Raw genomic sequence first — 24,001 nt, 5'->3', positions numbered from 1 at the left:
CAGTACAACACGGTAAACACCAATCGAAAGACGAATGGGTTGACTCTTACATGCCCACTTACACATTTCTTACAATGGCATTAACGTCGCAATTGAATTTATCAAACAGTTGCTGAGAACTAAACCTGAATTCAATTGCAAACTTATGCCCAATTTTCTTTAAAAACAATGTATAACAGTTGTTGTTTAACTTGGTTATTAATTAATTTTGAACAGTAAAAACAATAGAGAGGAATCCTAAATGAAACACCGAGCCAGAGAGTGCCATCTCTCTGCCATGTCAATGACTGCCTACAACAGCCTTCACAATTGGTAGAGGTGATCTGAATACAGAACATGGCACAAAATGTACTCCTGTACCTAAAATACATAACTAATAAACAATTAGGGTGTCACACGTGTTACGAAAGAAAGGTTGCTCACTCAAACATATGGTGCAACATTTCCAATTCAAATAACATTTTAATATTTCAGAATTCCAAAGTGAGGTAAGCCGTAGAAGTAAACAAGTCCCACTTGGAAGTTTGAACATATCTTTGGCATTTTCTTTAGGCAATGTACTACCTTCTATGGGAGACCGAGCTTCGGTTTGTGGTAAGTAAGCTTCTTGTTGACTGTACTGGGCATCTCTGTCTTTTACAGACAAAGGTACTGCGAATGAAGAATAAAACCGCAATAAATTCGCCTTTGCTAATATTGATATGGAATGCTAAAAAGAATATTAATGACCAAGATTCTGTTTAAGATGGAAAGTATTAAGAAATTGTACTGACCAAACCAAAAGGTATTATCAATTACCATAGTGAATTTTCAATGTTGTGCGGCTGTATCAGATACAATATTTAAATTTTTAAGAAGAATTAGGGGAACGAATACAAACAAGGACCGGCCCTTTTCTTAATACATAAGGTACATGTCTAGAGGCATTTACAGAAGCCCACTACTCATAGTGGCAAAAAGCTGAGCAAGGTGTTACAACAATAAAAAAAATTACATACAAAAAAAGACAGTCACTTAATGTTTTTTCTTTTTAAATTTACTGACATGTCTTGTAAATTCTAAGGATTGAGATATCGCACACCAATTCAGCAAAATTAGATACAGTGTGAAGTGCACTGGAGAAATTTAGTTTAATGCCTGGTTAGAGCCCAACTATATGGGCTGGGAATTCTAAAAAATTAAACACACTAGAATTACAAAATGAGCTATTTTGAGATAAGTATATACCAATAAAAAGGAATCCTCGACATCCGGTGAACTAGTTCACCTATACAGATTATCCCATTCACCACTAGGAGCAAGAATGGTATCCAATCTTTTTGTGAAGTCGCATGTTCGGACAAACACAAACACACACACACAGTACACAATGTACGCAGGTTCTGGTGATAAAAGTCTAGATCCTCACCTAGTACAGCAGTCGGCACAAGGGAATCATTTGGCGCTGCAGAAAAACAAAGCTCATGAACAGAAATATTATACACAATATATATATATATATTTTCTTATTGTGTATCATTAATCAATTATGGTGCAGCAAACAATTAGATGCACTTAGACTGTTCTGATATTTGTATGTCCATTTCTAGTGGAGAGTTTGATACCAAAATCGGCTGAAAACCTTCTCCCTAAACATGAACCTGTGAGGACAGGATATACACATGCACATAAATCTATGCTGACATCACAGAAATCATAGCAGAAGCAGATCCTGCCAACAGGCAAAGTGCTAGGCATATGGATGGAGTTTAATAGCAGAAAGAAATTAGGATTCAAAGCTCAGAAAGTCTTTGGCCCATCAAGTGAGAATCGCTACACATTTACTATCAATCCACTGCAATGGTGGTTTTCTATCATTTGGCAAGCGCATGTCCGTCAACAACAGCAAGGACTTAACAATATATTTCATAAATCTCAATATTCCTCCAGATGGTAATAACTTTGGCCAATTAGGAAGCAATGATCAAGAATTAAAAGTTAATCAACTAATGTCTCTCTCTTATTTGGAGTCAGAAGAGTTTAAAGACAACATAAATGATTTAAATGATTGCCACTGTCAATATTTACCCAGACTGAATACTATGTGGTTTCTTTTACTGACATTCCTTTATGTGGAGCTGTGCTACAGTAATCACATTCCAAGAAGAACAATTACAGGCAGTCTTTGTTAGGTGATCCATTGGGGGTATCTTGGACTCGTGGAACTTCAGTGCTTGGCTCTTGCAGCTAGCAAGACTGGGCAAAGAAGGAGAATAAAAATAAAAAAACACCGTGCTACACTGACTGCAAATCACTTATCTGTGAATTCTTATCAAGCAGCGATTCAAGAACTGCCTTAGAGTGCACGATTTTACTTTCTTCCTAAATACTAAATGGTTTTGTTGAATGAGCCCATTTTTTCACCAGCAGTAGACAATCATTCTAACTCAACCACAGACGATGTCTGGAGGTGCACATACAGAATGAAACTGATAGAGCATATGAACTGACAGGTACAGAGTAGATATGCGCCCATAACACCGCTCTAGATAAAGACCATCTGGACAGGACCAAACTTTGATTATTTGTTCCTGGTAGTCTGATATCCCGATTTCAACTTAGCGTTCATCAGTCTTTAGCCTGTAGGGACCTCAGACCCTGGTGGCTAACACATTACTTAGCTAGTCCTCTTAAAAGTGCCCCGTCTCCATTCTCACAGAGATATCAGCACCACATAAAACATGCTTACCACATTAACAGCAAGACCCACTGAGCCCCAATATACCAAACATCAAATGTTACAAACCCCAACCATAACTCTGCTTGGATTGATTAGACACTGGACATTACAGGCCATACCTGAACAAGCCCACTCAGCACCATGGAACCGGAAGGAATAGATTTATGACCGCCATCTACCATAGCAGCAGAAACATTCATCCTTGGGTCTATACTGAACAACATTGTGTCTCCATGTTTAAAGACGTTCACATGTACATCATGTGTATAATTAGCACTGCCTCTCCACAGCCTTCCAGCAGTTAAGTATTCCAACTAAAACATGGCACGGCTTGCAAAAGCAACTATGTATCAACACTTCACCACTACAGGTACAGAAAGGAAACGTTCATGAGCCGACTGATAAGGTCTTAGTAACACAGACTCCAACATAGCAGTGGAATGTCTGCTCAACTTAAGTTAAAAGCGATATTCAAGTGTGTCTGTTGTCCACGTACAGCTCCTAAATGCAAAGGGACTCCTTCCAGTTTCATACATTTCACAATGAACTGTGCTGGAATCATTCAGTTTTAGACCTACTATGTAATCTGCAACGTAGATGTTTGTCCCCTTTCGGTTCTCAAAATGAATCACCAAAATTCGAATAACTTATTCGTGAGATGAGTAACCGAGGGAGAATTTTAGCAAAAATGGTGAACCATGAACGAAGTTTCCACGCCCTTTACTGCCCTTGGCACCTTAATGAACAAGTTACTTACCTTTGGTAACAATATTTCTGGTAGATACTTTATCAAACTAGAGTATTCTCACCTTGCGTCAGACTAAATCTGGAAAATCTTTAGCAGTTCCCCTGGGTGCAGGTAGATGCCATTGTGCGGCTCTGCACTGATGCCGTTCTGCTCCAGAAGTAATGGAAGGAGCCACATACAAGAAAAACCTACATGTGCTGATCTTAGTTACTTCCCAGGCTGTTTGCACCCCTAAATGCATAGCCCAGGAGCAAACTGGCTTTCACCAATGTGCCGAGCTCTAAACTTAGAACCTTAATAGATGGAAAAAAGAGCCAGTTTAAAGACCAGCGGAGGGAGGGGGGGGGGGGGGGAGGAGAGAATTGTTGGTTAAGGAATCGACAATTAGATGAACTATCTACCAGAAAGAGCGTTACTGAGGGTAAGTAATTTGCTCTTGAGAGAGGTATTTTTAACTGCAGGTCCCTCACCTTTTGAACTGGCATCAAAGCAGTACCTCCCAGGTGGAGGTTCTCTGAACTGACTCAGACCAAGAAATTCTGCAGATCAGAGCGGGCAAAGTGCCCATCTTAATGGGCCTGGCTGTCCAGATAATAGTGCTTTGTGACGGTATGGAGAGATATCCACATAGCGGCCTGGCAAATATCCGGAACATTATAGTACAAAACAGTACACAGTCTATGAGACTAATCTAATGAGATCAATCCCCACCCAAGGAGGCACATCTCTGTACTATTAGCAAGTTCTCTTGATGAGGGCACTAACCCTCACCCACTCTTAAGTGGTATGTTTCATCATCGGGTCCCTCCTCACACCACGACCAATCCTTCCTGATGTGGGCTATAACTCCCTTAGCCAAAAAAGAAGCTCGAGGTGTTTTTAGTCTTCAGGGTCCAATGATGGTGTGGATGAGGAGCGGAGAGTGGATGGTATGTGCTAGAAAAGGTTAAAACTACCTCTTGGAGGGCCGAACAATCAATTTATTCTGGTGCCCTCAAAGCGATTGATTAAAATTGAAAGGGGGTAGAACTTTAACCCTATAGAAGAGGTTCAACATGTTTTTCCTGGCTCATGACCCTACAAAGAGTTTCTAGGCATTCCTTCAGGACCATGACTATATAGCGTCACTCTGCGAAGTATTAGAACTGAAGTGACTATAGGTGTATATATTGATACAGACAGTGACACACAGCAGTTGTAAGAGGAGTCCACTGTTGTAGGCACCTGAATGTAATAGTGCAGAGAAATATAATCAGAAAAGGAATTAAAACTCGTATTTCAGTCTTGTGCATTTTGTTGATCTTTGGTGTATTTTTATGGTAATGCATGTGATATCGCACAGCACACACGTGGCACTTGTGCAAACATTCTGATGCATCTTTCCGAGTGTTTTGATGCAACCTTTCTTACCCACAGGACTCAGGCATCTGACCTCAATTTAAGCCAATAAACAGCCGTTAAAAAAGGTAAGCGACAAATAATTAAAGGTTTGCAACAAAATGAAAACATTGGTATCCATTGGCACTTAGGCTGTCCGACAGAATAGGCATGAGTCACTCAGCAATATGCAACCTATGCAGGGGGAGCATTGAGCCAATTGGTGCACCAAATTTTAAAATAACTAGGGCAGATCCATGTCTGATGTTAGTTCACCGTAGTAACAATTCTGCTCAACAATATATAATTCTGAAGAGGGAATACATGTACATGCAGGATTGCAGAGAAGCGGTGCAAGTACCTACCTGCTGCGGTCCTGTTTCGCTCCCTACATGGTTTATCAGGTGAGGAAGCAACACTTCCTGTAGCAGGAAGTCGTTTAAAGTCCACTTGACCTCTGCATCTTATAAAGGAGGCCATAATCTTGTGAGAGAGGATATGGCGGCATCAGGGGCTTATTGGGAAATATGGTCCCAAGTCTGTTGTACAAGGCACTCTGAATATAGATGGAAATTAGATGGAAGTTACGGGCTAACAATGGGAGCTGTATATATTTATAGATATCGCAACTAGTGGTATAAAATGTAAACCTTTAAGTGGTCTCTATACAATTTACAGACCTCAAATTTTGCATGTCACTAAATAAAACTTAACAGAAAAAAAGAGTAGATAAACAATAAAAGAGCCCATAGATCGGAATTGGGGAAAAAAGGAAGAGGGAAAAGGCTAAAGGGGAAACAGCTTATCTTTTTGTGCAATGCAAGATTCTCATTCATGATTAACATAAAAGGCTAAGGCTAACCTAAAACAAAACAATTTTGTTCCTTCTGAAATAGAACATTTCCAAATCACAAGTCGATGAAATATATTGTGGTTGGTCAACAACTGTCCATCCCAGGCCATTATCCAGAACCGGCACTCTGCATGCCAAAGCAATGACAGAAGCCTTGGCTCTGCTGGAATGAGCCCGCAAACGCTCCACGGGTTGTTTCTAGGCCAATGTGTAGCAGATTTTAATGCAGAGCACAATCCGATGTCTGCTTTTGTAATGCCTCGCCTTTTTTCGCCCCAGTCCAATGAAGAGCTATCATTTACACGTTGTTCCCTGGTACAATCGATACAAGAACAAAGAGTTCTTTTAGGATCCAACCGATGGAGTCTCTCCTCCTCTGTCGAGGAGTGAAGTGGAGTAAAGAACCTTGGAAGGATAATACTTTGGCTGACATGAAGGGAATGACTACTTTCAGAATAAAAATGTCTCAGGTTCTCATACCCAGTTTATATGGGAAGAATGTGATGCATGGTGAGTTGGTGGTGAGGGCATGTAACCCACTCAGCTGTCGATGTTATGAGGACAAGAAAAAAAAACATCTTGACGGTAAGAAGCGGAATTGGACCCTATGCAGCAGCTCAAAGGGAGTACACATTAGGAATGTGAAGATCAAGTTGTGAACCCACTGAAGCAGAATGAAAGGAGAGGCAGAAACATATTATTCACACCAAACAAAAAACACATCACAACAGGTGATATAAACAAAGAGAGATGATTCAGCACCCAGAGGAAAGCCGTAAGAGCTGATAACTAATCTTTAACTGTGCCCAAAGCAAGTCCTTACTGGGCTAGAGAAAACACTAAAAGCAATACTATGGAAACGTGGGCTTGAAAAAGGTCAGTCTGCCAAGTAGCGCACCAAGCTATGAACTTGTACCAACGGTAGGCAAATACTGATTTGGTAGAGGGACTCCTGGCTAACAAAATGAAAACCTTGGAAATGGAAGCCCAAAGCACTGCCGCTTCTCAATCTTCAAATATAGATGTTGAGATTAATTAGACCAGGGTGTAGAACCATGTCCTATTGCTGCAAAAGAATACCCAACTGAAATGGCCCTCTGAACGGAGGACAGATGCTCATTCCCAGAAGTTTTGGATACCACACTCTTCTTGTCCAGTCCAGTGCCACCAGGATGACTTAGACCCAGTATCTCATGCAAAATATTCCTGACATTGCACATTGTCAGCAGTGGCTAACAGATCAAGCCGAGGTTCTCCCCATTCCCAGAAAAGACCTCCAGGTGTAAGTGCCATTCGTGATCAGCTAGACACCGACAATTGAGTTTGTTCTCCGTGGCATTTAGCGATGCCGCCAGATGGTGAACCACCAGGAATATCCTCTGGTGTTCTAGCCACTTCCAGAGACGTGGTGCCTTCTGGCGCAGGGCCCACAACCACACTCTGCCCTGTTTGTTGCAATATCACATGCTGGTGGTGGTGTCCTTTAGCACCTCCACCAACCTCCCAGTGTTGAATGGCAGGAAGTCTTTCAATGCCAAGAGGATGATCAACAGCTCCGAAAAGGTTGATGTGGAATTAGGCCTCAGCCGGAGACCAGATGCCAATGAGCTCCACATCTCCCAAGTGGCCACCCCAGCCCAGAAGTGATGCAACTGTCACCAGTGTTCACTCTGGGTGGGGGGAGAGAGAGGGTCTGCCACGGTTCAGCAACCACAACTGCAGGACCTTTGCAGTCTTCTCCAAAATCAGGACAATATCAGAGGTGTCCCTCTGATGCTAGGCCCACTGTGACTTCAGATCCCACGGCAGTGTTCGGATAATGCAACCTTGCGTGCTTTATCCACAGGATGAAGGAGGCCATCAGTCTCAGAGTCATACTCATGAGATCTAGAACAGAAATTAAAACCTCACGATCATAGCTCAAATGTCTTCTGGCGGGAAGGTGTTAAACTGTACCAGGTCCAGATGGCTCTGATGAAAGGGGGCTTCTGCAAAGGAGTCAGGTGGGACTTGTCTAAGCTGACTGTGACCCTTAATAATTTTAAGAGGTTTGTAATGATTTGAAGGTGATGAAAACTGCCTGGGGTGGGCCTGCCTTCAACAGCCAGTCGTCGAGTTCGCGGAAGACTGGAACACCCAACCACCAATGATGTGCTGCAACCACCGCCATCAGTTTTGTGAGCACCTGAAAGCCATTGCCGAGGCCAAAGGTGAGCACAAAAAACTGAAAATATCTGTCCCACTATGAACGCTAATGGCGCCTGCAGGACAGGAATGTAGAATTAAGTATCCTGCAGGTCCAATGCTACCATCCAGTCTCCACGGTCAAGGGCAGGCAAGACCTTGGCTGGGTAAGCATCTTTAATTTGTGCATCTGCAGAAAGGCACTGAAACTGTGAAGATCTGAAATAGCCATCTGTCTTTCTTCGACACCAGAAAGTAGCAGGAGTAACTATTTGAGCCTACTTCTGATGCTGTTACTCTCTCTATGGCTTCTTTGGCCAGAAGGGCCGGCACTTACTGCTTCAAGAGAAAAAGATTGTCCTCTGTCAGCCATTCTGATGATGGTGAAGGTACAGCAGGTTGGCCAGAAATAGCAGGTTGTATCCCAACTGAACATTTTTATAGTACTCACTTGTCCAAAATTACCTTCTGCCGATCATGTAGAAAATGTTGGATCTAGCCTCTGACAAGGTAGCTGTGTGTCTTGAAGGACAAACTAAAGTGGTTGCAGGTGCTGCAATTAGATTGGTGAAAGACTTCACGCTGCCCCTGTTGTCCACATGATCTGTGAGTACTGCTGCTTCAGGCACAAAAAGACTGGAGGGTCTGTTATACAGGCTGAAGTTGTTTGCAATACTGACAGCCCCTACCATAGCCATGGAGGGGGTGAAACTGGTGGTGTGGCTAACAAGCTAGGACAGACTTGCCCAAGTAGAGCCATAATATCTTTAATGTACTCATGGGCAGAGTCTTCCCTCCTCACCAAAATGACAAGAGCCATCGAAAGACATGTCCATTAACATAAACTGGATATTGCAGGAGAAACCCAAGATCTCATTCAGCCATGTCCCCCGAGAGCCACACTGGTGCCAATGGCCTTGCCTAGGCAATCTGTGGTGTCCAAATCACAGCTGATGGTAAACTTTGCCACATCATGACCATCCTGCATTGCTTGCATAAGGGTGGGACGCAAGTCATCTGGAACACCAGGCAAGATCCTTGTGACGGAATCCCAAAAGATGTGGGAATAATACCTTACAAAGGCAGTTTGCACTGATGAAACATAATGCTAAACTCTTCAATGAAAACTTACCAAAGGATTCAATGTACTTCGATTCTCTGTCCGGTGGTATGGTAGAAAATATATGAGGGTTGACTTTGCTTGTGGATGCCTGCATGTTTAGATTCAGTAGTGGGATGCTGAGTCATGAAATCCAGATCACCAGCAGCAATGACTTCATGCAATCTGCCTGTTTACCAGAGATCCAAAACAGGGTTTCACCAAAGACGCTACAAGGTTGTCTGTGAGAAGACACCATTGTTGGGACTAGGGCAAAATCCTTTTTGGAACCTGCATTGAGGCAAGGTCACAGCATCAGATTCTGATCGGCTGCCCAAAGGCTGAAGCCCCAGTGAATCAGACTGGGGCCTTGGTTGAAGTTGAAGAGGCACTGTCTTGAGGTTAAAAAGCACAGTATGGTGATCTTCATCATCCGGCATTAATGCTCCAAAGTCTGGTGCAAGTCGTGGTTCCAGTATCGGACTGGTGTGGAGACCGTGAAGGTTCCATAAGTTCCAGCTGGTGCCCAGGGCGAACCTGTTGGCAGAGGTGGAGGCCCTCACAGCTCCTTTGGGCCCAAAGGCATGCCAGAGGGGGCTGGTAGCGTGCAAAAATACTCAGCATGGCTTCATGGAACTCTTCAATTTGTTGTAATGTCACAAATGGACCTGGAAATTTGGGCTGTCTCAGGAAGAGATTGGTATGGGTTCTGAAGGAGATCCAGTTTGGGAGTGAGACCAAGAGGCACATAGAGCCGCTTAGGCCTTTTCTGGAGTTTAAGAGTGGCGTGATAAGGCAGAGGCCTGCTTGGTCATTGTTTTTTCTTCGATTTACATGAAGACTTTCACTGCGACAATGATTGGCCATGAGAATGACTGAGAGCGGGAACGGACCATCCCTTTGACTTTAACCGGTCATGACGAGGAGTTTTTTGGCACTTGGCAATGAGGAGATGTGCATCAAGGACCCGAATGGCCTTGGGGTGCACTAAAGTGCAGTTTCTGCAAGCCTTGGAGTTGTGTTCTGGCCCAAGTCACCAGAGGCAAACCTGATGGGGATCTGTTGCAGATATTTGTTCCCTACAGCGCATACAGTGCTTAAACACTGTAGTCTTGGGAGATGACCATTTCCCTTGCACACTGGGTTTAGAAAGTATAGTTTTAGAGATAACTCTTGAAGAAATGAGAGGTAGCTGCAGGTCCACATCTCATGGAGCAGAAGGAAAAGACTAATGCAAAGGTGGTGCTAATATGCAGCTCCGTTCGTCATTTCTGCAGTAGAATGAACGAGGAGTCACACAACACCACATACTGGTACACAGGGGCTCTGCTAATGATTTTCTGGATTTAGTCTGACTCCTGGGAAATATACAAGGGTGATGACTCTGCGGTTAGACGTTATAGATACTCCCCCCAAAATAATTCATCAGACTCTTCCTTCCAAATGATTACTCTTAAGAAATGAAGAAGCCATCTTGCCATGTGCATCTCTGTAAGTAGGTTTTATGGGACACCCACTGCCCTAAAAAAGAAATATCTAGCAGTGCCAAACAGGTGTGTTGCTAGCTCATTCCTTCTTGTCATTCTTGTGAGGAAATTCAGAACCATTTTATGTTTGATGGTTTATCAAAAACAATTAAAGGTGTGGCATTTCATAAATGGGGATATAAATTAATCGCCGTTTAGAAACCAGAACTAGTTCTAGCATGTGACACCTGATAGTTATTTCAGCCTGAAAAACAAGCGCCACCTGCTCGTCTACTACTGGGCATCTCACTTACGCTACATATCGGAATGGGTGGTTCGCGAAAGCGAAAAGCACTGGACCTATATGGATAGGGCCGTGGCTTGCCGTCCACTTTGGGATCTGGCCTGGCTGCACCGTAGTGCCTACATTGCCACCCCCACAAAGACTGTTTAAGTAATCTGGGACAGGATAGCGGTGACCCGAGGCCGCACCTCATTCCCCTCCCCAAACACACAGTTAGCATTTAACCAGGCTTTTCCGCCAGCCCTGCACCCTGCCTCCTTCCCGGCGTGGGCAGCCGGTGAGTGCCGCATCATAGAGCAACTGTTCGGGAGAGGAAATTTTAAACCGTTTGACCAATGTAGGAAAGATTTTAATCTCCCCAAAACTGTCCGTCTAGAATTCTTTCAAATTCGCCACTGGCTCTGTGCCCCTTCATACACGGAAAGCGCCACACGCCAGCTTACACCGTTCGAATCACTGGTAAGTTCCTTTGATGGGACCCAGGGGCTGATTTCCAGGACATACAAGGTACTCCAACACTCACACACAGTACCGCCACTCACCTATCAACGCCAGTGGCACCTTGACCTCGAGGGAGATTTTCTCCCTGACCAGTGGGAACAGCTATGGCGGGATATCCCACAAATTTTGAAAAGCATCACGCAACAGGAGTCAGCATATAAAATAATGAGTTGCTGGTATTACACTCCCCTTAGACTCCAGAAGATGTTTCCTGGATTCGCCCCTCTTTGTTGGAGATGTCAGGCGGCACAGGGCTCTTTCCTACACATATGGTGGACATGCCTACTCATCACTATCTTTTGGGGAGAGATCCTGGGTCACATTACAGAGGTGGCGGGGTCCCCTTTGCCAAAAGACCCGGGAATAATTATTTTGGGGCTCCGCCCAACATCCCTTAAAACAATGACACATTCGGACTGGCGCTTGATTTTTCATATGCTCGCAGCTGCGAAACAGGTCATTGCACTTCATTGGAAGAAAACCTGCACTCCACCACCCTTGGTCTGGCTCACACGTCTCTGGCATGTCATGGCGATGGAACTTCTCTCCCACAGATTGGCACACACTGACGTTAAATTTGACCGCAGCTGGCAGCCCTTGATCACACATCTCTCTCGGCTGGAACACGCCCACTCTTTCACCCCTCGCTTGCGAGCCCTCCAGCTTTTTGCTGACCCTCTACTTCCAAGGGGGTAATCCTATGCGGATGAAACAGGATAAAGGGGGGGGGTGACCTCCCTTTAGTCACCCATTAAGATATAGCTGCAGATTCACGGCACCTACCCTCCCTCTCCAGATCCCCCTCCGGTCCAAGGAGGTATACCACTAGGCTCTCTCCCCCCTCCCCTCTGCACCGTCATCTCCTATCTCTCCTCCAACCGGCTCTTGAACGGTGGGATGCTCTCTTCTACCCTATTCTATCCTCTTTCTTTCCTTCCTTTGTTTTTGCAGACCAGCAGCCTTGAGGTTCTCCCTGACCATTAGCCACAGGCATTACAGGCATCAGTATACACAGATGGCTCTAGACAGGGCAAGTACAGTTGACATATGCTGCCCCCAGGAGAACTCTTGGCAAGGAACCGTACTATACTTGGGCTCCCGGTTCTACGCGTATCTCGCGCTGCCCTACCTGAGACATTGGGTGACACCCCACGTGGTACTGTGTCATGTCAAACACACTCGCCTATCAAGGTCTCGTCGAGTACTATACTCTCTACCACCCTCCACACCTTGCTGCACAAGACCCCCTCAGCCATGAAAGGGCATTAATCCAGTTGATTCAGCTGCAGGCCTCTACACGACCGATTCAGCTTGACTCGCACTGCTGCTGTGGCGCTGACTAACCATTCCTAGCCAAACTTCTGTTATGATAGATACAACTGGTCCCCTGCAACACCCCCTCCTGTACGATCCAATATAATGTATTTTCATTGTTTGTAACCCAATGATTCTGCACCATCGGAGTATACACTATAATCTGCTTGCTATGTAATGCCTTATGACGCCTACTGCTTGGTACCTGCTGTGTTCTCTATAAATTCAAATATAGAGATATAAACAACAACAAAAAAAAACACCTGGGAAATCAAAGAGGATAGTTTTAGAGGACCAGTATGTACCTGTTAGTTGCCACGCAACAAGGGCACCACTTACATCTCTGGGTGAAGTTATGCGAGTCCATGAAGGTGACATTGAGCGGGTCTTCTGCATGAAGTGTGCTTTGGTCTGCATAGCTCCGATCCATCGCATTCACCATGTGGGTCATTTCCTGACGCGTATTGCCAATGGCATCCTTTCTTTTTTTGGCTAGCTTGCTGCAAAAGAAGGATGATTTCAGAATTTAAGAATAAAGTGTCTGCTGTTACTTGGCACAATTGCATTACAGAGCACCAAGGTGTATGATTGATATATATATATATGCATTTCCAGATGGCCTGACTGACACTTCTACAAATCTATTTACCAATTTACACAAACCTGCATATCCTATGAATATGGGAATGCTTTAATAAAAACATAGCACAGATAAACTCAAGATTAGCATGCAAAATGCACTGTTACCAAATAAAATTCTATAGCAAATAGAAACAAGTTATCAAATAGCAAAAAAGCTGCATAAGAAACAAGTTCACCTAAATTCGACTTTAAATATGCTTTTCAATTAGCTCAATTTAGCTATAAGCTGCAAGCATGCACATACTCGGTGACTGAAAGTATTTTGTTTTTACACGCAGAGTGCAGAAGCAGTCAACCACTGAAAGTTCCAGAACAACCATGCTAAATAGCAGTTTAAAGCAAAAACACGTTAACCAGTTAACTACACACAATTTACATTGATTTCACTACGCCCTTAACTATAATTCTAAGTAAGATTAGCAAAATCCTCGACATGGTTAGCGTGAGGTCCTGCGCAGCCAATATTTAATGTGCTCCGATAGCACAAGTACAATTCTAGAGTTTATAGGATTAATTTTAGTCACCGCAAGATCTTCTTCGGCGTAAACAGACGGAGCCCGCCAACCCCAATAAATCAAGTAAGAGCCTCTTACATATATTGTGTAAGGATCAATGGACATGGAACCTGCGATTGGGACACCAACTTCGGCCCAAATCAGTAGAATGATCATGAGTTATAAAATACCATTTCCAAATCCTCATATGCCAACCCTTGGATGCTGAGTGCACATGGTGTGGTACTGAGGCTTTGATGGTGTTGCAACTGAAACCAATGTCATCTCTATAAGAAAAGTAACAGCAGCAGAGAGATCGGTGAAGAGTGGCCTTTTGTCACAAGTCTATTCAAAATACGAACATTGGAATGTTGGGAGCGCCACTGAAAACAACAAAGTGCTCCAGGCTTCTAATCGCCGGTTGAAGCTCGAAGCTCCAACATTCCAATGTTGTCGTTCACAGCTGTTGCTGTTAACAAGGGGCTATCAGAGCCGAGGGGATTTCATTCCCCTTGGGCTCCGTGAGAACTTTGTTTTATTTTCAGAACATTCTGCCCTCTAGCGGCGAAATGTTCTAATAGCCTTATATCCCTCCGTAGCTGGGCTATACGGGCATTCAAGTCTTGCTCTCTTGTTAAAGATCCCCGCCTTTGGCCTTTAACACTGGAGCGGGCCTTTAATGGCTGGTATAGCCCGCTGCAGCGGGCTGTAAGGCTATATTAGAACACTAGAATGTTGAGAGCTCCACTGAACACAATAGAGTAGCTTCTAGGTTATAGTGGCTGGTATAAGCCTTCTGATCTAACATTCCAATATCCTTCTTTATGTTTCTCCCTTTTTAATTTAGAACACTCTACCCTTAGTGGGTGAAATGTTTTAACAGCTTTACAGCCCTACTGCCTTGGTCAACATCTGTTGTTAAAGGCATTTTATCTCGCTATAACTCGGGTACAGGCCCTTTAAAAATTGGTATAGCTCCCAGCAGCAGGCCACAGATTATGTATCAGGGAAGGTTATCAGGGACAACAGCAAAGGACCGCAGATTAAAGATGGCATAGAGAATGAAACTGAGTAGGGAGAATTTTAAAGGGTGTAGCGACTGGTGTCCACAAGTAACTCAGTAGAGACTACCAAGTAGCCATCACACAGGAAAAGTATTGTTTGGAGCCCTGGAACTGCAGAAACAAAACTACGCACAAAGAAAGGGCATATACAATTATTATTGTATTATTAGCGCTTAGAGTACAGTGCTGTCGACTGGAAAGGCCTCTTGATATTGGAGAAAGGGACTCATTTTTTTAGGTTAAATACTTTTTATTGATGAGGATCCATAAGAACACACAAATGATGCCAACTTATATGTGGACAAACTGCATGACAAGCTCCCCTCCCCCACCCCTTCTCAATGCCGCCAATAAGTAAACTGGAGCTAATCTTGAAACATTTCCATTGTGTATCCTCCTAAAGCTGCATATAATAAGAACGTGAAAAAGAGGGTAAGAAGTAAAAAGGAAAAATATATATAACAGTGACAAAAGGAGAAGCATTTGCCAAAGCATATTCCTATATAAACATGTCCTTTCTATGTTTTGACGTCCCTGCAGGGAGATCAAGCAATAACTTAGTCAGTCCATTATGTTCTGGCTACCCATTGTGTTCCTACGTCTAATTGAGGAACGGGCTAAAGGCGTCCTCCTGCGTGAAAACAACAGTTTCCCCCTCCAAGTCTCACTTTCAGATGTGCTGTGTAACTCACAGACACTGAAACCTCAATGACCACTGGCTCCTTCCTAGTGTCCATCAGAGTATGCTGCCATTTCAAAGTCACTGTGCTACGTTCAGGGAAGAGATAGATCCTGTGATTGGTAGAGGATAACTCCATTCAAGGCTATTAGATTGAGAAGGCGATGCCCGGCTCTGGCAGACCACATGACCATCATAATGGTCTTATCATCCGGCCCCTTCTCCACCGGGCGTTTGTAGGTAGAGCAAAGACTGTGTCAAAGTCCCAGAACCTCCTAGCGCCCCCAACACATCCGTTAACAGAACAGAGACCCTGTCACCTATTTCATTTTGTGAGTGGGTTGAAGGTGACCCCATTATGTGCACTCGTGCCCCTCTGCATGTATTTTCCAAAGACTCCAATTGGACCTCCTTCTTAACTACAAGGTGCACTGCGCAGTTGTGCAAGTCAGCAATGCTTCCCAGTTCCACTACAATCTTGGTCTGGGAGAATTCTAGCATTTGTTGGAGGCTTGCTCCACCATCAGAAATCTGCCGCGATTAACCTTTATTATAGGTTCTGTGGTATAAATTGCTTCTTTTATCTCTGAAGTTGTAGTATTTAAGTCATAGCAAATAGATTTAGGTAATCGCATTAATTTGTTCCTCTTTCGAGAGGTCCCCTTGTCTACAAAGCCTCTCACTGCGCAGCCGGATGTGGATCTTTTCAAGCGCTGGAGTCTAATGCACTCTTTCATCTTCTGCTTGTGAGTTATGGGGCTCTATCTACCCCATCTCATCGTGACAAACCTGTGCACCACTGAGTTTATTCTTTACGGAACAAACAGCAATTCCTTCCTTTCTTGGGTACTATGCCCAGGAAGCAAAGTCCCTACTGCTTGCTCCAACAACTGTCAATCCGAGGGAGCCTTCAGCCCTCCAGGCATAGGCGTGTCTCTTGCAATTGCAAAAGAAAAAATTGATGGATGGAATGCTGAACAATGCAAACATTCACCCCCAGTCACAAGGATCTGGGTTTAATCAATCATTCTTCTGGTCACCACGCCACCCCAGTTTGGACCCAGCCATATGCAAATCAGTCTTGACCCTGTTCCTTATGGGAACAGTCCAGCCCGAACTGCCAAGCCATGTCCTCCCTGGAACGGAAACAAGCATCCTGGGACCGGGTTCGTGGCATCACCCCTCATCAGCCAGGCTAGCTTGAATCCAGTGGCGCAGATAGCACTAGACCTGCAAGAGCCAGTGTGATGTCTCCCTCCTTCCATGTCATCACTATTCCCCACCATCTTTGGGTGTTGGGTATCTCCTCCAGGGTGCCTGTACACTACAGCTCTCTCTCTGGTGGACCCAGTTCATCCCCCCCCCCTTCACCCACGGGTTTCCTCAAGACACCTCTGATTGATCACACAGCAAGTACATCCCTATACGGCCACATGAACATAACGACCACCGACAGTCAGAGACACGTCTTGCTGCCTTCTCCCTTTCACTGGCAGAGGAAAGCAGTCGCTTCATTGGGGCCATGCTGCAAAACACGGAAGCCAGAGGCCGTCATCTAGTGTTGCCGGACCCTCCCTCAGGTGAATGATTTTTTAAACTAAAGGGAAATATATATTTAGAATACAAGGCATGAATTCGACATAGCTGCAAGCTTTGTTTAACTGCAAGGTGATTTTCAACAGCTGGATTTCACCACAGAAGGTCTTCCTTAGGTGAGCTTGCTTGAACAGAGGAAGTATCACAGGCAAATACTGGTCTTTGGTTGTACAATGATCATCAGACCTAACATTGGCAAGTTTAGTCGATAGTCACTTGGGACTTCTGCCTAGCTGAATGGAGACTTTTGGGGGAACCTGCATTGATATAAAAGATAGCATATATGCTGCTCCAGGCCTCCTCTTCGCTGCTTTTCCTTCCTCTTTACTGAAAGTGAAGTCATTCTTAAACATAGTGGTGAGCTGAGACCCAGGCTGAACCAGCATCTCAGGAACTGCTGCTCCGACAAGTCAATTTGGTGAGAGGATTATAGGGCCTAGGTTTTGTATATCTGTTTTTCCTTTCTAGAATAGCTGTTGTTGAGGACCTGATCCCAGGAGCCTGAACCTACTCCCCAAACGTTTGCCCAGGGTTTCTGGTTACGTCAATCTGGGGCTTTATGGGAGCATCCAGTCAACATCTGTTGATTCCGCTGTGAAGATTTACAAGTTGCCACTTTCTGGACCCTTTTAATAGAAGTTTGCTTGTGATACACCACTGAGGGAGCTTACATCACTCTATTTAGTGGAGTTTTGGAGGACATATTGCCTCCCTTAAGTTCAGAAGGGGGGTTTGGGTCCAGAGTATCTAGCCTTGACGCAGAAACAGGGTACACGAACGGAGCTAGCATCCAATTTGCTCCTTTTCAATGGAACAATTGATTACTGCTGATTTAACAAATGTGTGTCAAAATCAAAGCATGCTTAATCAAGGGTTTCAGGCACATTTGAGGCAGAGACCTAGACGCATCTCCCAGGTGTCCGACAGATTAGTCTCTGCTTCTGTGCATCCTAATCCAAAGTGGCTTTGGGAGACGGATGTGAGCAAAAACTACAAGTTAAATCAAGAGAGAACAGGAATTCCACAGACAATGACATGTGGCTGTCCCTTATGCTGCACTGATCACACCTCAAATTGAGTTGTCATTAGGGTACCGCCTGGGTTTCTTGAGGCAAAGTTGTTAGCACAAGTTATTGTTGTGTTGCACAGTGGAACGTAATTTTCTATGCCTGGATTGTCAAGGCTTCCTTCTGCCTTCAACAGTGGTAGCATTGCCAGGTTTTATCCTGTAAGATCTTGTGTTCATAAAAGGCTATCTCCAATTTATCTTTTGAAAGGACTCAGTTGCCTTCCTAGAAGGCCCAATTAACTACTGCAGGAAGGAGAATTTGAGAGACTAAAATAACTGAAGCATCTGACTGTGGCATATGGTACTTGCAATAGAGGTTGCTAGACACTTTTCTGCATAGGTTAATGGATGAAGGGGAGGACCTGGAAGACTGGCTCATTTTAGCTCTATCAGCTGGATTGTTCGGGATGACTTGCAAAACATGCCACTCCGGTAGATCTTCAATGAAATAAAGATTGGGAGGAGAAAGAAATGAGGAGGTGAAGCTTGTATTACGTACTCTAATCTTCGTAACTGTGATTCTTTCTTCCTTGTCCAAGTCCTTGAGGCCCACCAGAGCTCTAGGAGATGCATAAGTCGCAGTCCCCCAGAGTCTACGATCAAGAGTCTGGAGGATTTTGGGATGGTTTTTCAATAGAAGGTCCTCCCAGAAGAAGGGAGACATCTGCTAGATGAGAAGTTTCTGTGGCTTTCAAAAAGATTTAGCTTCGGCAGTAAAGTGCTAGCCGGAAAATATTACCTCGCCTTAATGAAGCAAAAGCTGCGTTAAGGAAGGGAGAGTCCCATTATAACCACCACTTAAGTAATCTAAGTACTATTACATTTTAGCAGTAGGGGTTCAAAGTCAGCAGCACAGACTTTTCTTGTACATCACTGAACACTGATGATGGTGCGAGAAATGAATTTTCATTAGAAAAATAAATGATTAACATAGGTTAGATTCAGCTAGCATAACCAGGCCACACTATGAATGCAAGTTTAAATGTTGTGCATGAAAATTGTTTTCGTTAAGTTTTCAGAAAGTCAGTGAAATTCAACAGCAGCTACAGTCTATCTGTATGCGCCATAACATTTTTCGCTTTCTTATTCAGCTGAAGCCATGCGCTTTTGAAAAATTACAAGGTTATGAGCTAAACATCCACTTCTATGTTCATACTGCAGAATAATCCATTGAATTTGGTTGCATTTCTCGTGTTTCTGTTCAAAGAAATTTGCTTTGTTAGGTGTTTTGGAAATCAACAGTCTTCTTAGTTTACTGTGCAAGTAACATTTTAGTGTTGCCTGTGGGCTAACTTTGTTTAAAACTTTATAAAGAATCTGTAAATATTATGCCATTAGATTATTTTGCTTTAGGATCATTTTGCTTAGTCATTCAGGCATTTTAGACTTCAGGCTTTAGACATTTTTGCATTGTACATTTGACAAGTGGCATTTTGTTTTCGAGAGGCATTGCTCACTTGATTATCACCCATTTTACTTCAACCTGCTGTTGCACTGAAGAGAGCTAGCAGCCGTGTGGTCCTTTTGCATTAGGGTTTGGTATTATTCAATTAATGAACTGGCCTCTGGTTTAACTAAAGTTATACTTTCAGTAATAATTAATTTGAATACATCTATAACCTGAGAACTGGAAGAAGCCTAATTGAGCATGTTTTTCAGTCACAGTCTGGGTTGATTACTTGAGCCCAGTGCCTTCCTATTACCACTAACTGACCCTCCTTAATGTTAACTCACTTGGAGTGTCAGCCACGGCTACAGCCTACAGAAACGGAAGTACTATTCTGCAACTAGATGAGCAAGAACAACTCATGTTTTAATCGCCCTGGTCTACTGGAAACCGTCTCTGCAATACACTAAGAAAGTTACCCCCTACTCCTGCTACTAGGCATAGCAACCACCACGGGACTGATAACCCATCGCCGCATCCTTCACTGACACAGAAGGGGGTGGAAACAATAGGTAGCCAATTCACAGATGGCGTGCTCGCAGATCACAATAACTTCACCCAGGCCCAGGGAGTCCCCCAGACACTATTCCTACTCCACGCTGTAATCACACATTATGTTAAAAGACACTGGTCTCCCAATGGGGAAGAGCCCCCGAAACATGAACTGGTACATGCAGTACACTTGATGGGTAGGGGAAGACACTTGATCCGATGGCTCTACAGGGGCACTCAGGCACACACAGGAATTTCACTGGACCCTCTGCGTGTGAAATGGGAGGGAGACATCGGGCGGAGTATCACTGATGAGGAATGGGCGGCTGCCCTAGAATTCCCCAGGAAAATATCCGGAAATGTTAAATTCAAGTACATTCAATATATGGTGCTACCTAGGGCATATCTCACACCGCATCACCTGAACTGCATATACGCAAAGGCCCAGCTTAGTTGCCCTAGGTGAGGAACGGCAGATGCGGACTTACCGCACATGCTATGGAACTGCCCAAAATTAAGGACGTTCTGGGCTAAAATAAGAGAAATACTACGGGACACAAAAGGCACATTGGTATGGGACGCAGCAGAAGGTTGCCTGATGGGCATACACCCTCGCCCAAAAAACCAGAAAACACAATATAGGTTTGCGGACTTGGCCGTATTATTAGCAAAGAGGGCCATTACCATGCGGTGGAAATCTGCCTTCCCTCCTCAGATACACTCATGGCACGCAGAGATGGTCCGGTGGGGAGTGGCAGAGAGCGTTACGCTCTGACGAGAGGAACAAAGAGGGCAGCGCAAGATACCCATATCCATGGAGTGGGACCGAATGCTGGAGTCGGTAAAGGATACAGACATAACAGAACCTGCAAACCCTCAGACAGTGTAGGGTACTCACAGGAGACACTATGATCAGGAAACTTCCACCCAACACAATAACACATTCCAGGCCACACAGGTATGATACAGGCACTACTGGGACAAACGCTATTTATTGGAACGCTGTACAGAATAAAAGGTGGCAACAATTGTAAGGGTGAGCCTAACGGGAGCGTGGCGGGAGGGGGGGGTCTTTTTTGTTAATTCAAGATTGTACAGAGAAATGTAAACACGGTCAAGTTTGTTAACCCGTTACCACTACGAGGGTCAACATGTGGCATGGGTGTGCACCATTGGTTTTACAGAGACTGATTAAAGGAATGGGCACTGTGGGGGCATCAGGCTTACAGGACGTAAAGGACCACGTGGACAACGCAATATGATATGGATATTTTATTTTCTCTTTATCGTATGGGCAAGATTCTGATGGAACTTCAAATGTCCAAAAGAATATTGACTTAAAATAATGCAGGGATGGTGCAAGGGAGAACTCCTCCCTCGAAATGTACTCCAGATCGTCAGGGTAGGGTCAGGGTTTACTTGGTGCTCCTTTCTCGCTCTTTCTCGGCGGGGCAGGAAGGAAAAGAAACCAACAGACCGGGGTTAGTACCGATGCCCTCTTTCTTTGTCGGGGTGGTGCTCCCGTCACCAAGTCTATTATAGTGAGGAAAAGGGGGTGAGGGATATCTCCAAATGCTGTTGTGGTGGTGTAAAGGGTTGTGGGGAAGGTCTACTGCGGTTCTGACCACGCGCTTCTACCTTCCCATGCCTCCCCACCAACCCCACCCAAACAAGCCCCTGAATGGTACTCGCCTTAGGCCAAAGGCCCGTCTCCAGGATCGTGGCGTAGGACCCGGGGCGTCTTCTCCTCCCTGCAGACAACCGGGATTGAACGCCGTATACGAGACACTCCTCTGGGTCCGTCTCCTTCGGTCCTCTCCGTCTCCGTCCGCCTCTGCTCCTCCGCCTCCTCTCCTTTACCGTCCGCCTTCTCTCCTTCGCCGTCCGCCTCCTCTCCTGGTTTTGCCGTCTGCTTCCTGTCCAATTCCTCCTTCTCCGCCAGGTGACCCTGCCTTCTTCTGTGTTGGTCCTTTTGTACCTCCCCTTCTGGCATTCCCCACAACCTCTCCCTACGGACGCCGGCAGACACTAGACCGCGGCTCACTTCCGATCGTGGAGACGGGACCGGCTCTTCGTCTGTCCCCTTCCGGTCCGCCTCGTTGCCCTCCTCACAGGCACGTAGACACAGCAGAAACATATAGCAGAATACTGTATTATCTGTATATGTCTTGCCAATGGCCATAGCCGTTTATACCAGTGTAAATGGTATGGTTAAATATATCGTTAAAAAATATAAAATTCAATAAAAATGTGTTAAAAAAAGGAAAAAAAGGTGTGCCCCTGCCCGAGAGCCCAACCATACTGTTTTCTGAATGCCGAACGCTTTTTTTGTCATAGGCAAATATGGATCATTCGCTGCTGTGTGCATAACTCACCCTTGGCCTACATCAGATGGATATGAAGTGCTGCTCAGGAGTAGTGACTCTGCGCCGGACCTATGTGTGCCTGGGAAAGGGTACAGAACAGAGGTAGAGCAGTGTTGTGTAGTAAATGAGGGATTAGAACATGTGCGGAGTGTATGTATGCCTGTGGGGAAAACATTACATGTCAGAAGTGGGGCTATGGAGTATAAGCATAATGGAAAGCATGTGCTGGGTATATGTGTGCTTACCATAATACATGAAGAGTGAAGTGTTGTGCAGCGTGCACATGGTGAGGGTGCACTGACAGTGTGATGTGTTTGAAAATAGCATGCCCTGGTACAATACAGAAAGACTACTGTACTGAACAGTGCACACAGACTGAATGTGTGTGCTGAATGTGTACAAGTGTCTGTGGTGGCACAATGTATGGAGGTAACCGTGCTGGACAGTATGTGTGCTATGAGAATGTAAGCATGCCTACAATTGTACGTTACATCGAGGACCCTGGATTCCATTTTGGGAAGCCCAGGCCTGCCTGGTAAAGACATGATGAGTAGGGGAATCCCTCAACCCACCAAAGACAGATTTGTTTATTGCTACATTTCTGTGAGCTAGATGTGGTACACACTGGAGGAAGGGAGGAAGAGACTACCCTTTACAATTCATAAGGGTGTTCTTTGCTTCAGTGATAGATCGCGAGGAAGGAGCCTGGACACATCTCAGGCAGGAGATAGGGTTGGTAAGGGAATTATAAAGAGTAGGGCTGGAAGCCCAGGGTTAACCTTTTAATGCAGATATCACTGTGGCCGACATTCAGGTGTGAAATTTGATCACTCTCATGAACTGTGTTGTGGGACAATCAGCTTTGGGTCTTTCCTGCTGTGACAGACCGTCTTTCAAGAGAGAAGAGGAGAAGAAAAAATGTACTCTTCAAAAGAAGCAGAACCCCAACATAAAACTTCAAAAATTCAGACCCTAAATCCCGATTGGTGCCTGGAAATGGACTATAATAATAATAGTATTTGTAAAGCGTACTGCAACCTCAGGCGAGATGTCCCAGCGCTGCAAAGGGCGGCCAGCAGAGGGGTCCATACAGTTATTCCTGTAGCCTAAAGAGTTTTCAGCACCTTTCTGAACTCTAAATCAGAGTTCATCATGCGTAAATGGGGAGGCAAGTTGTTCCAAAGCTTAGCCGACCCCACCTAGAAAGATCTGCCCCCTTACCTGACTTTGGTGATGCCTGGGACAGTGAGCCAACAACATAGATTGGATCTTAAGGTGCGTTCTTGGCGGTATGGTCGGAGTCTGTACCACAGGTATGGTAGGTGTGGAATACCATTGTTAGGACCTTGTATTCAATCCTCTTGGCTACAAGGAGCCAGTGGAGTTGTCAGAGGTGTGGGGAAATGTGCTGTAGCAGAGGGACCTTGCAGATCAGCCTGGCTGCCGCTTTCTGTACCAATTGGAGCCTCTTGATCAAGAACCCAGGGAGACCCATGTAGAGGCAATTTGCATAGTCGAGATTAGAAGTCACCAGAGCATGAACCGTGGTCTTTCTGCTTTCCTCCGGCAGGAAGCCCAAAAATGTTC

The 24,001-nt window shown here is 44.7% G+C and overlaps 1 protein-coding gene across 15 annotated transcripts in view; it reads right to left on the bottom strand.

The window, feature by feature from the left end:
* The window catches only part of PTPRK (protein tyrosine phosphatase receptor type K), a 1,135,739-nt gene that overhangs the window by 146,123 nt on the left and 965,615 nt on the right, over positions 1-24,001 (bottom strand). For 8 of the 15 annotated variants that reach the window (XM_085611847.1, XM_085611842.1, XM_085611846.1 and 5 more), the window contains one exon: positions 12,905-13,065. In XM_085611847.1, coding sequence (XP_085467973.1) covers positions 12,905-13,065 — 161 coding nt within the window. Of the gene's footprint in view, positions 1-1,408; positions 1,445-12,904; positions 13,066-24,001 lie in introns of all 15 variants that reach the window. The other 7 variants (XM_085611835.1, XM_085611836.1, XM_085611841.1 and 4 more) reach the window with 1 other exon arrangement.

Source organism: Triturus cristatus, chromosome 6, assembly GCF_964204655.1.
Source record: "Triturus cristatus chromosome 6, aTriCri1.1, whole genome shotgun sequence".
Lineage (NCBI taxonomy): Eukaryota > Metazoa > Chordata > Amphibia > Caudata > Salamandridae > Triturus > Triturus cristatus.
This window is presented reverse-complemented; position numbering and strand designations above follow the sequence as displayed.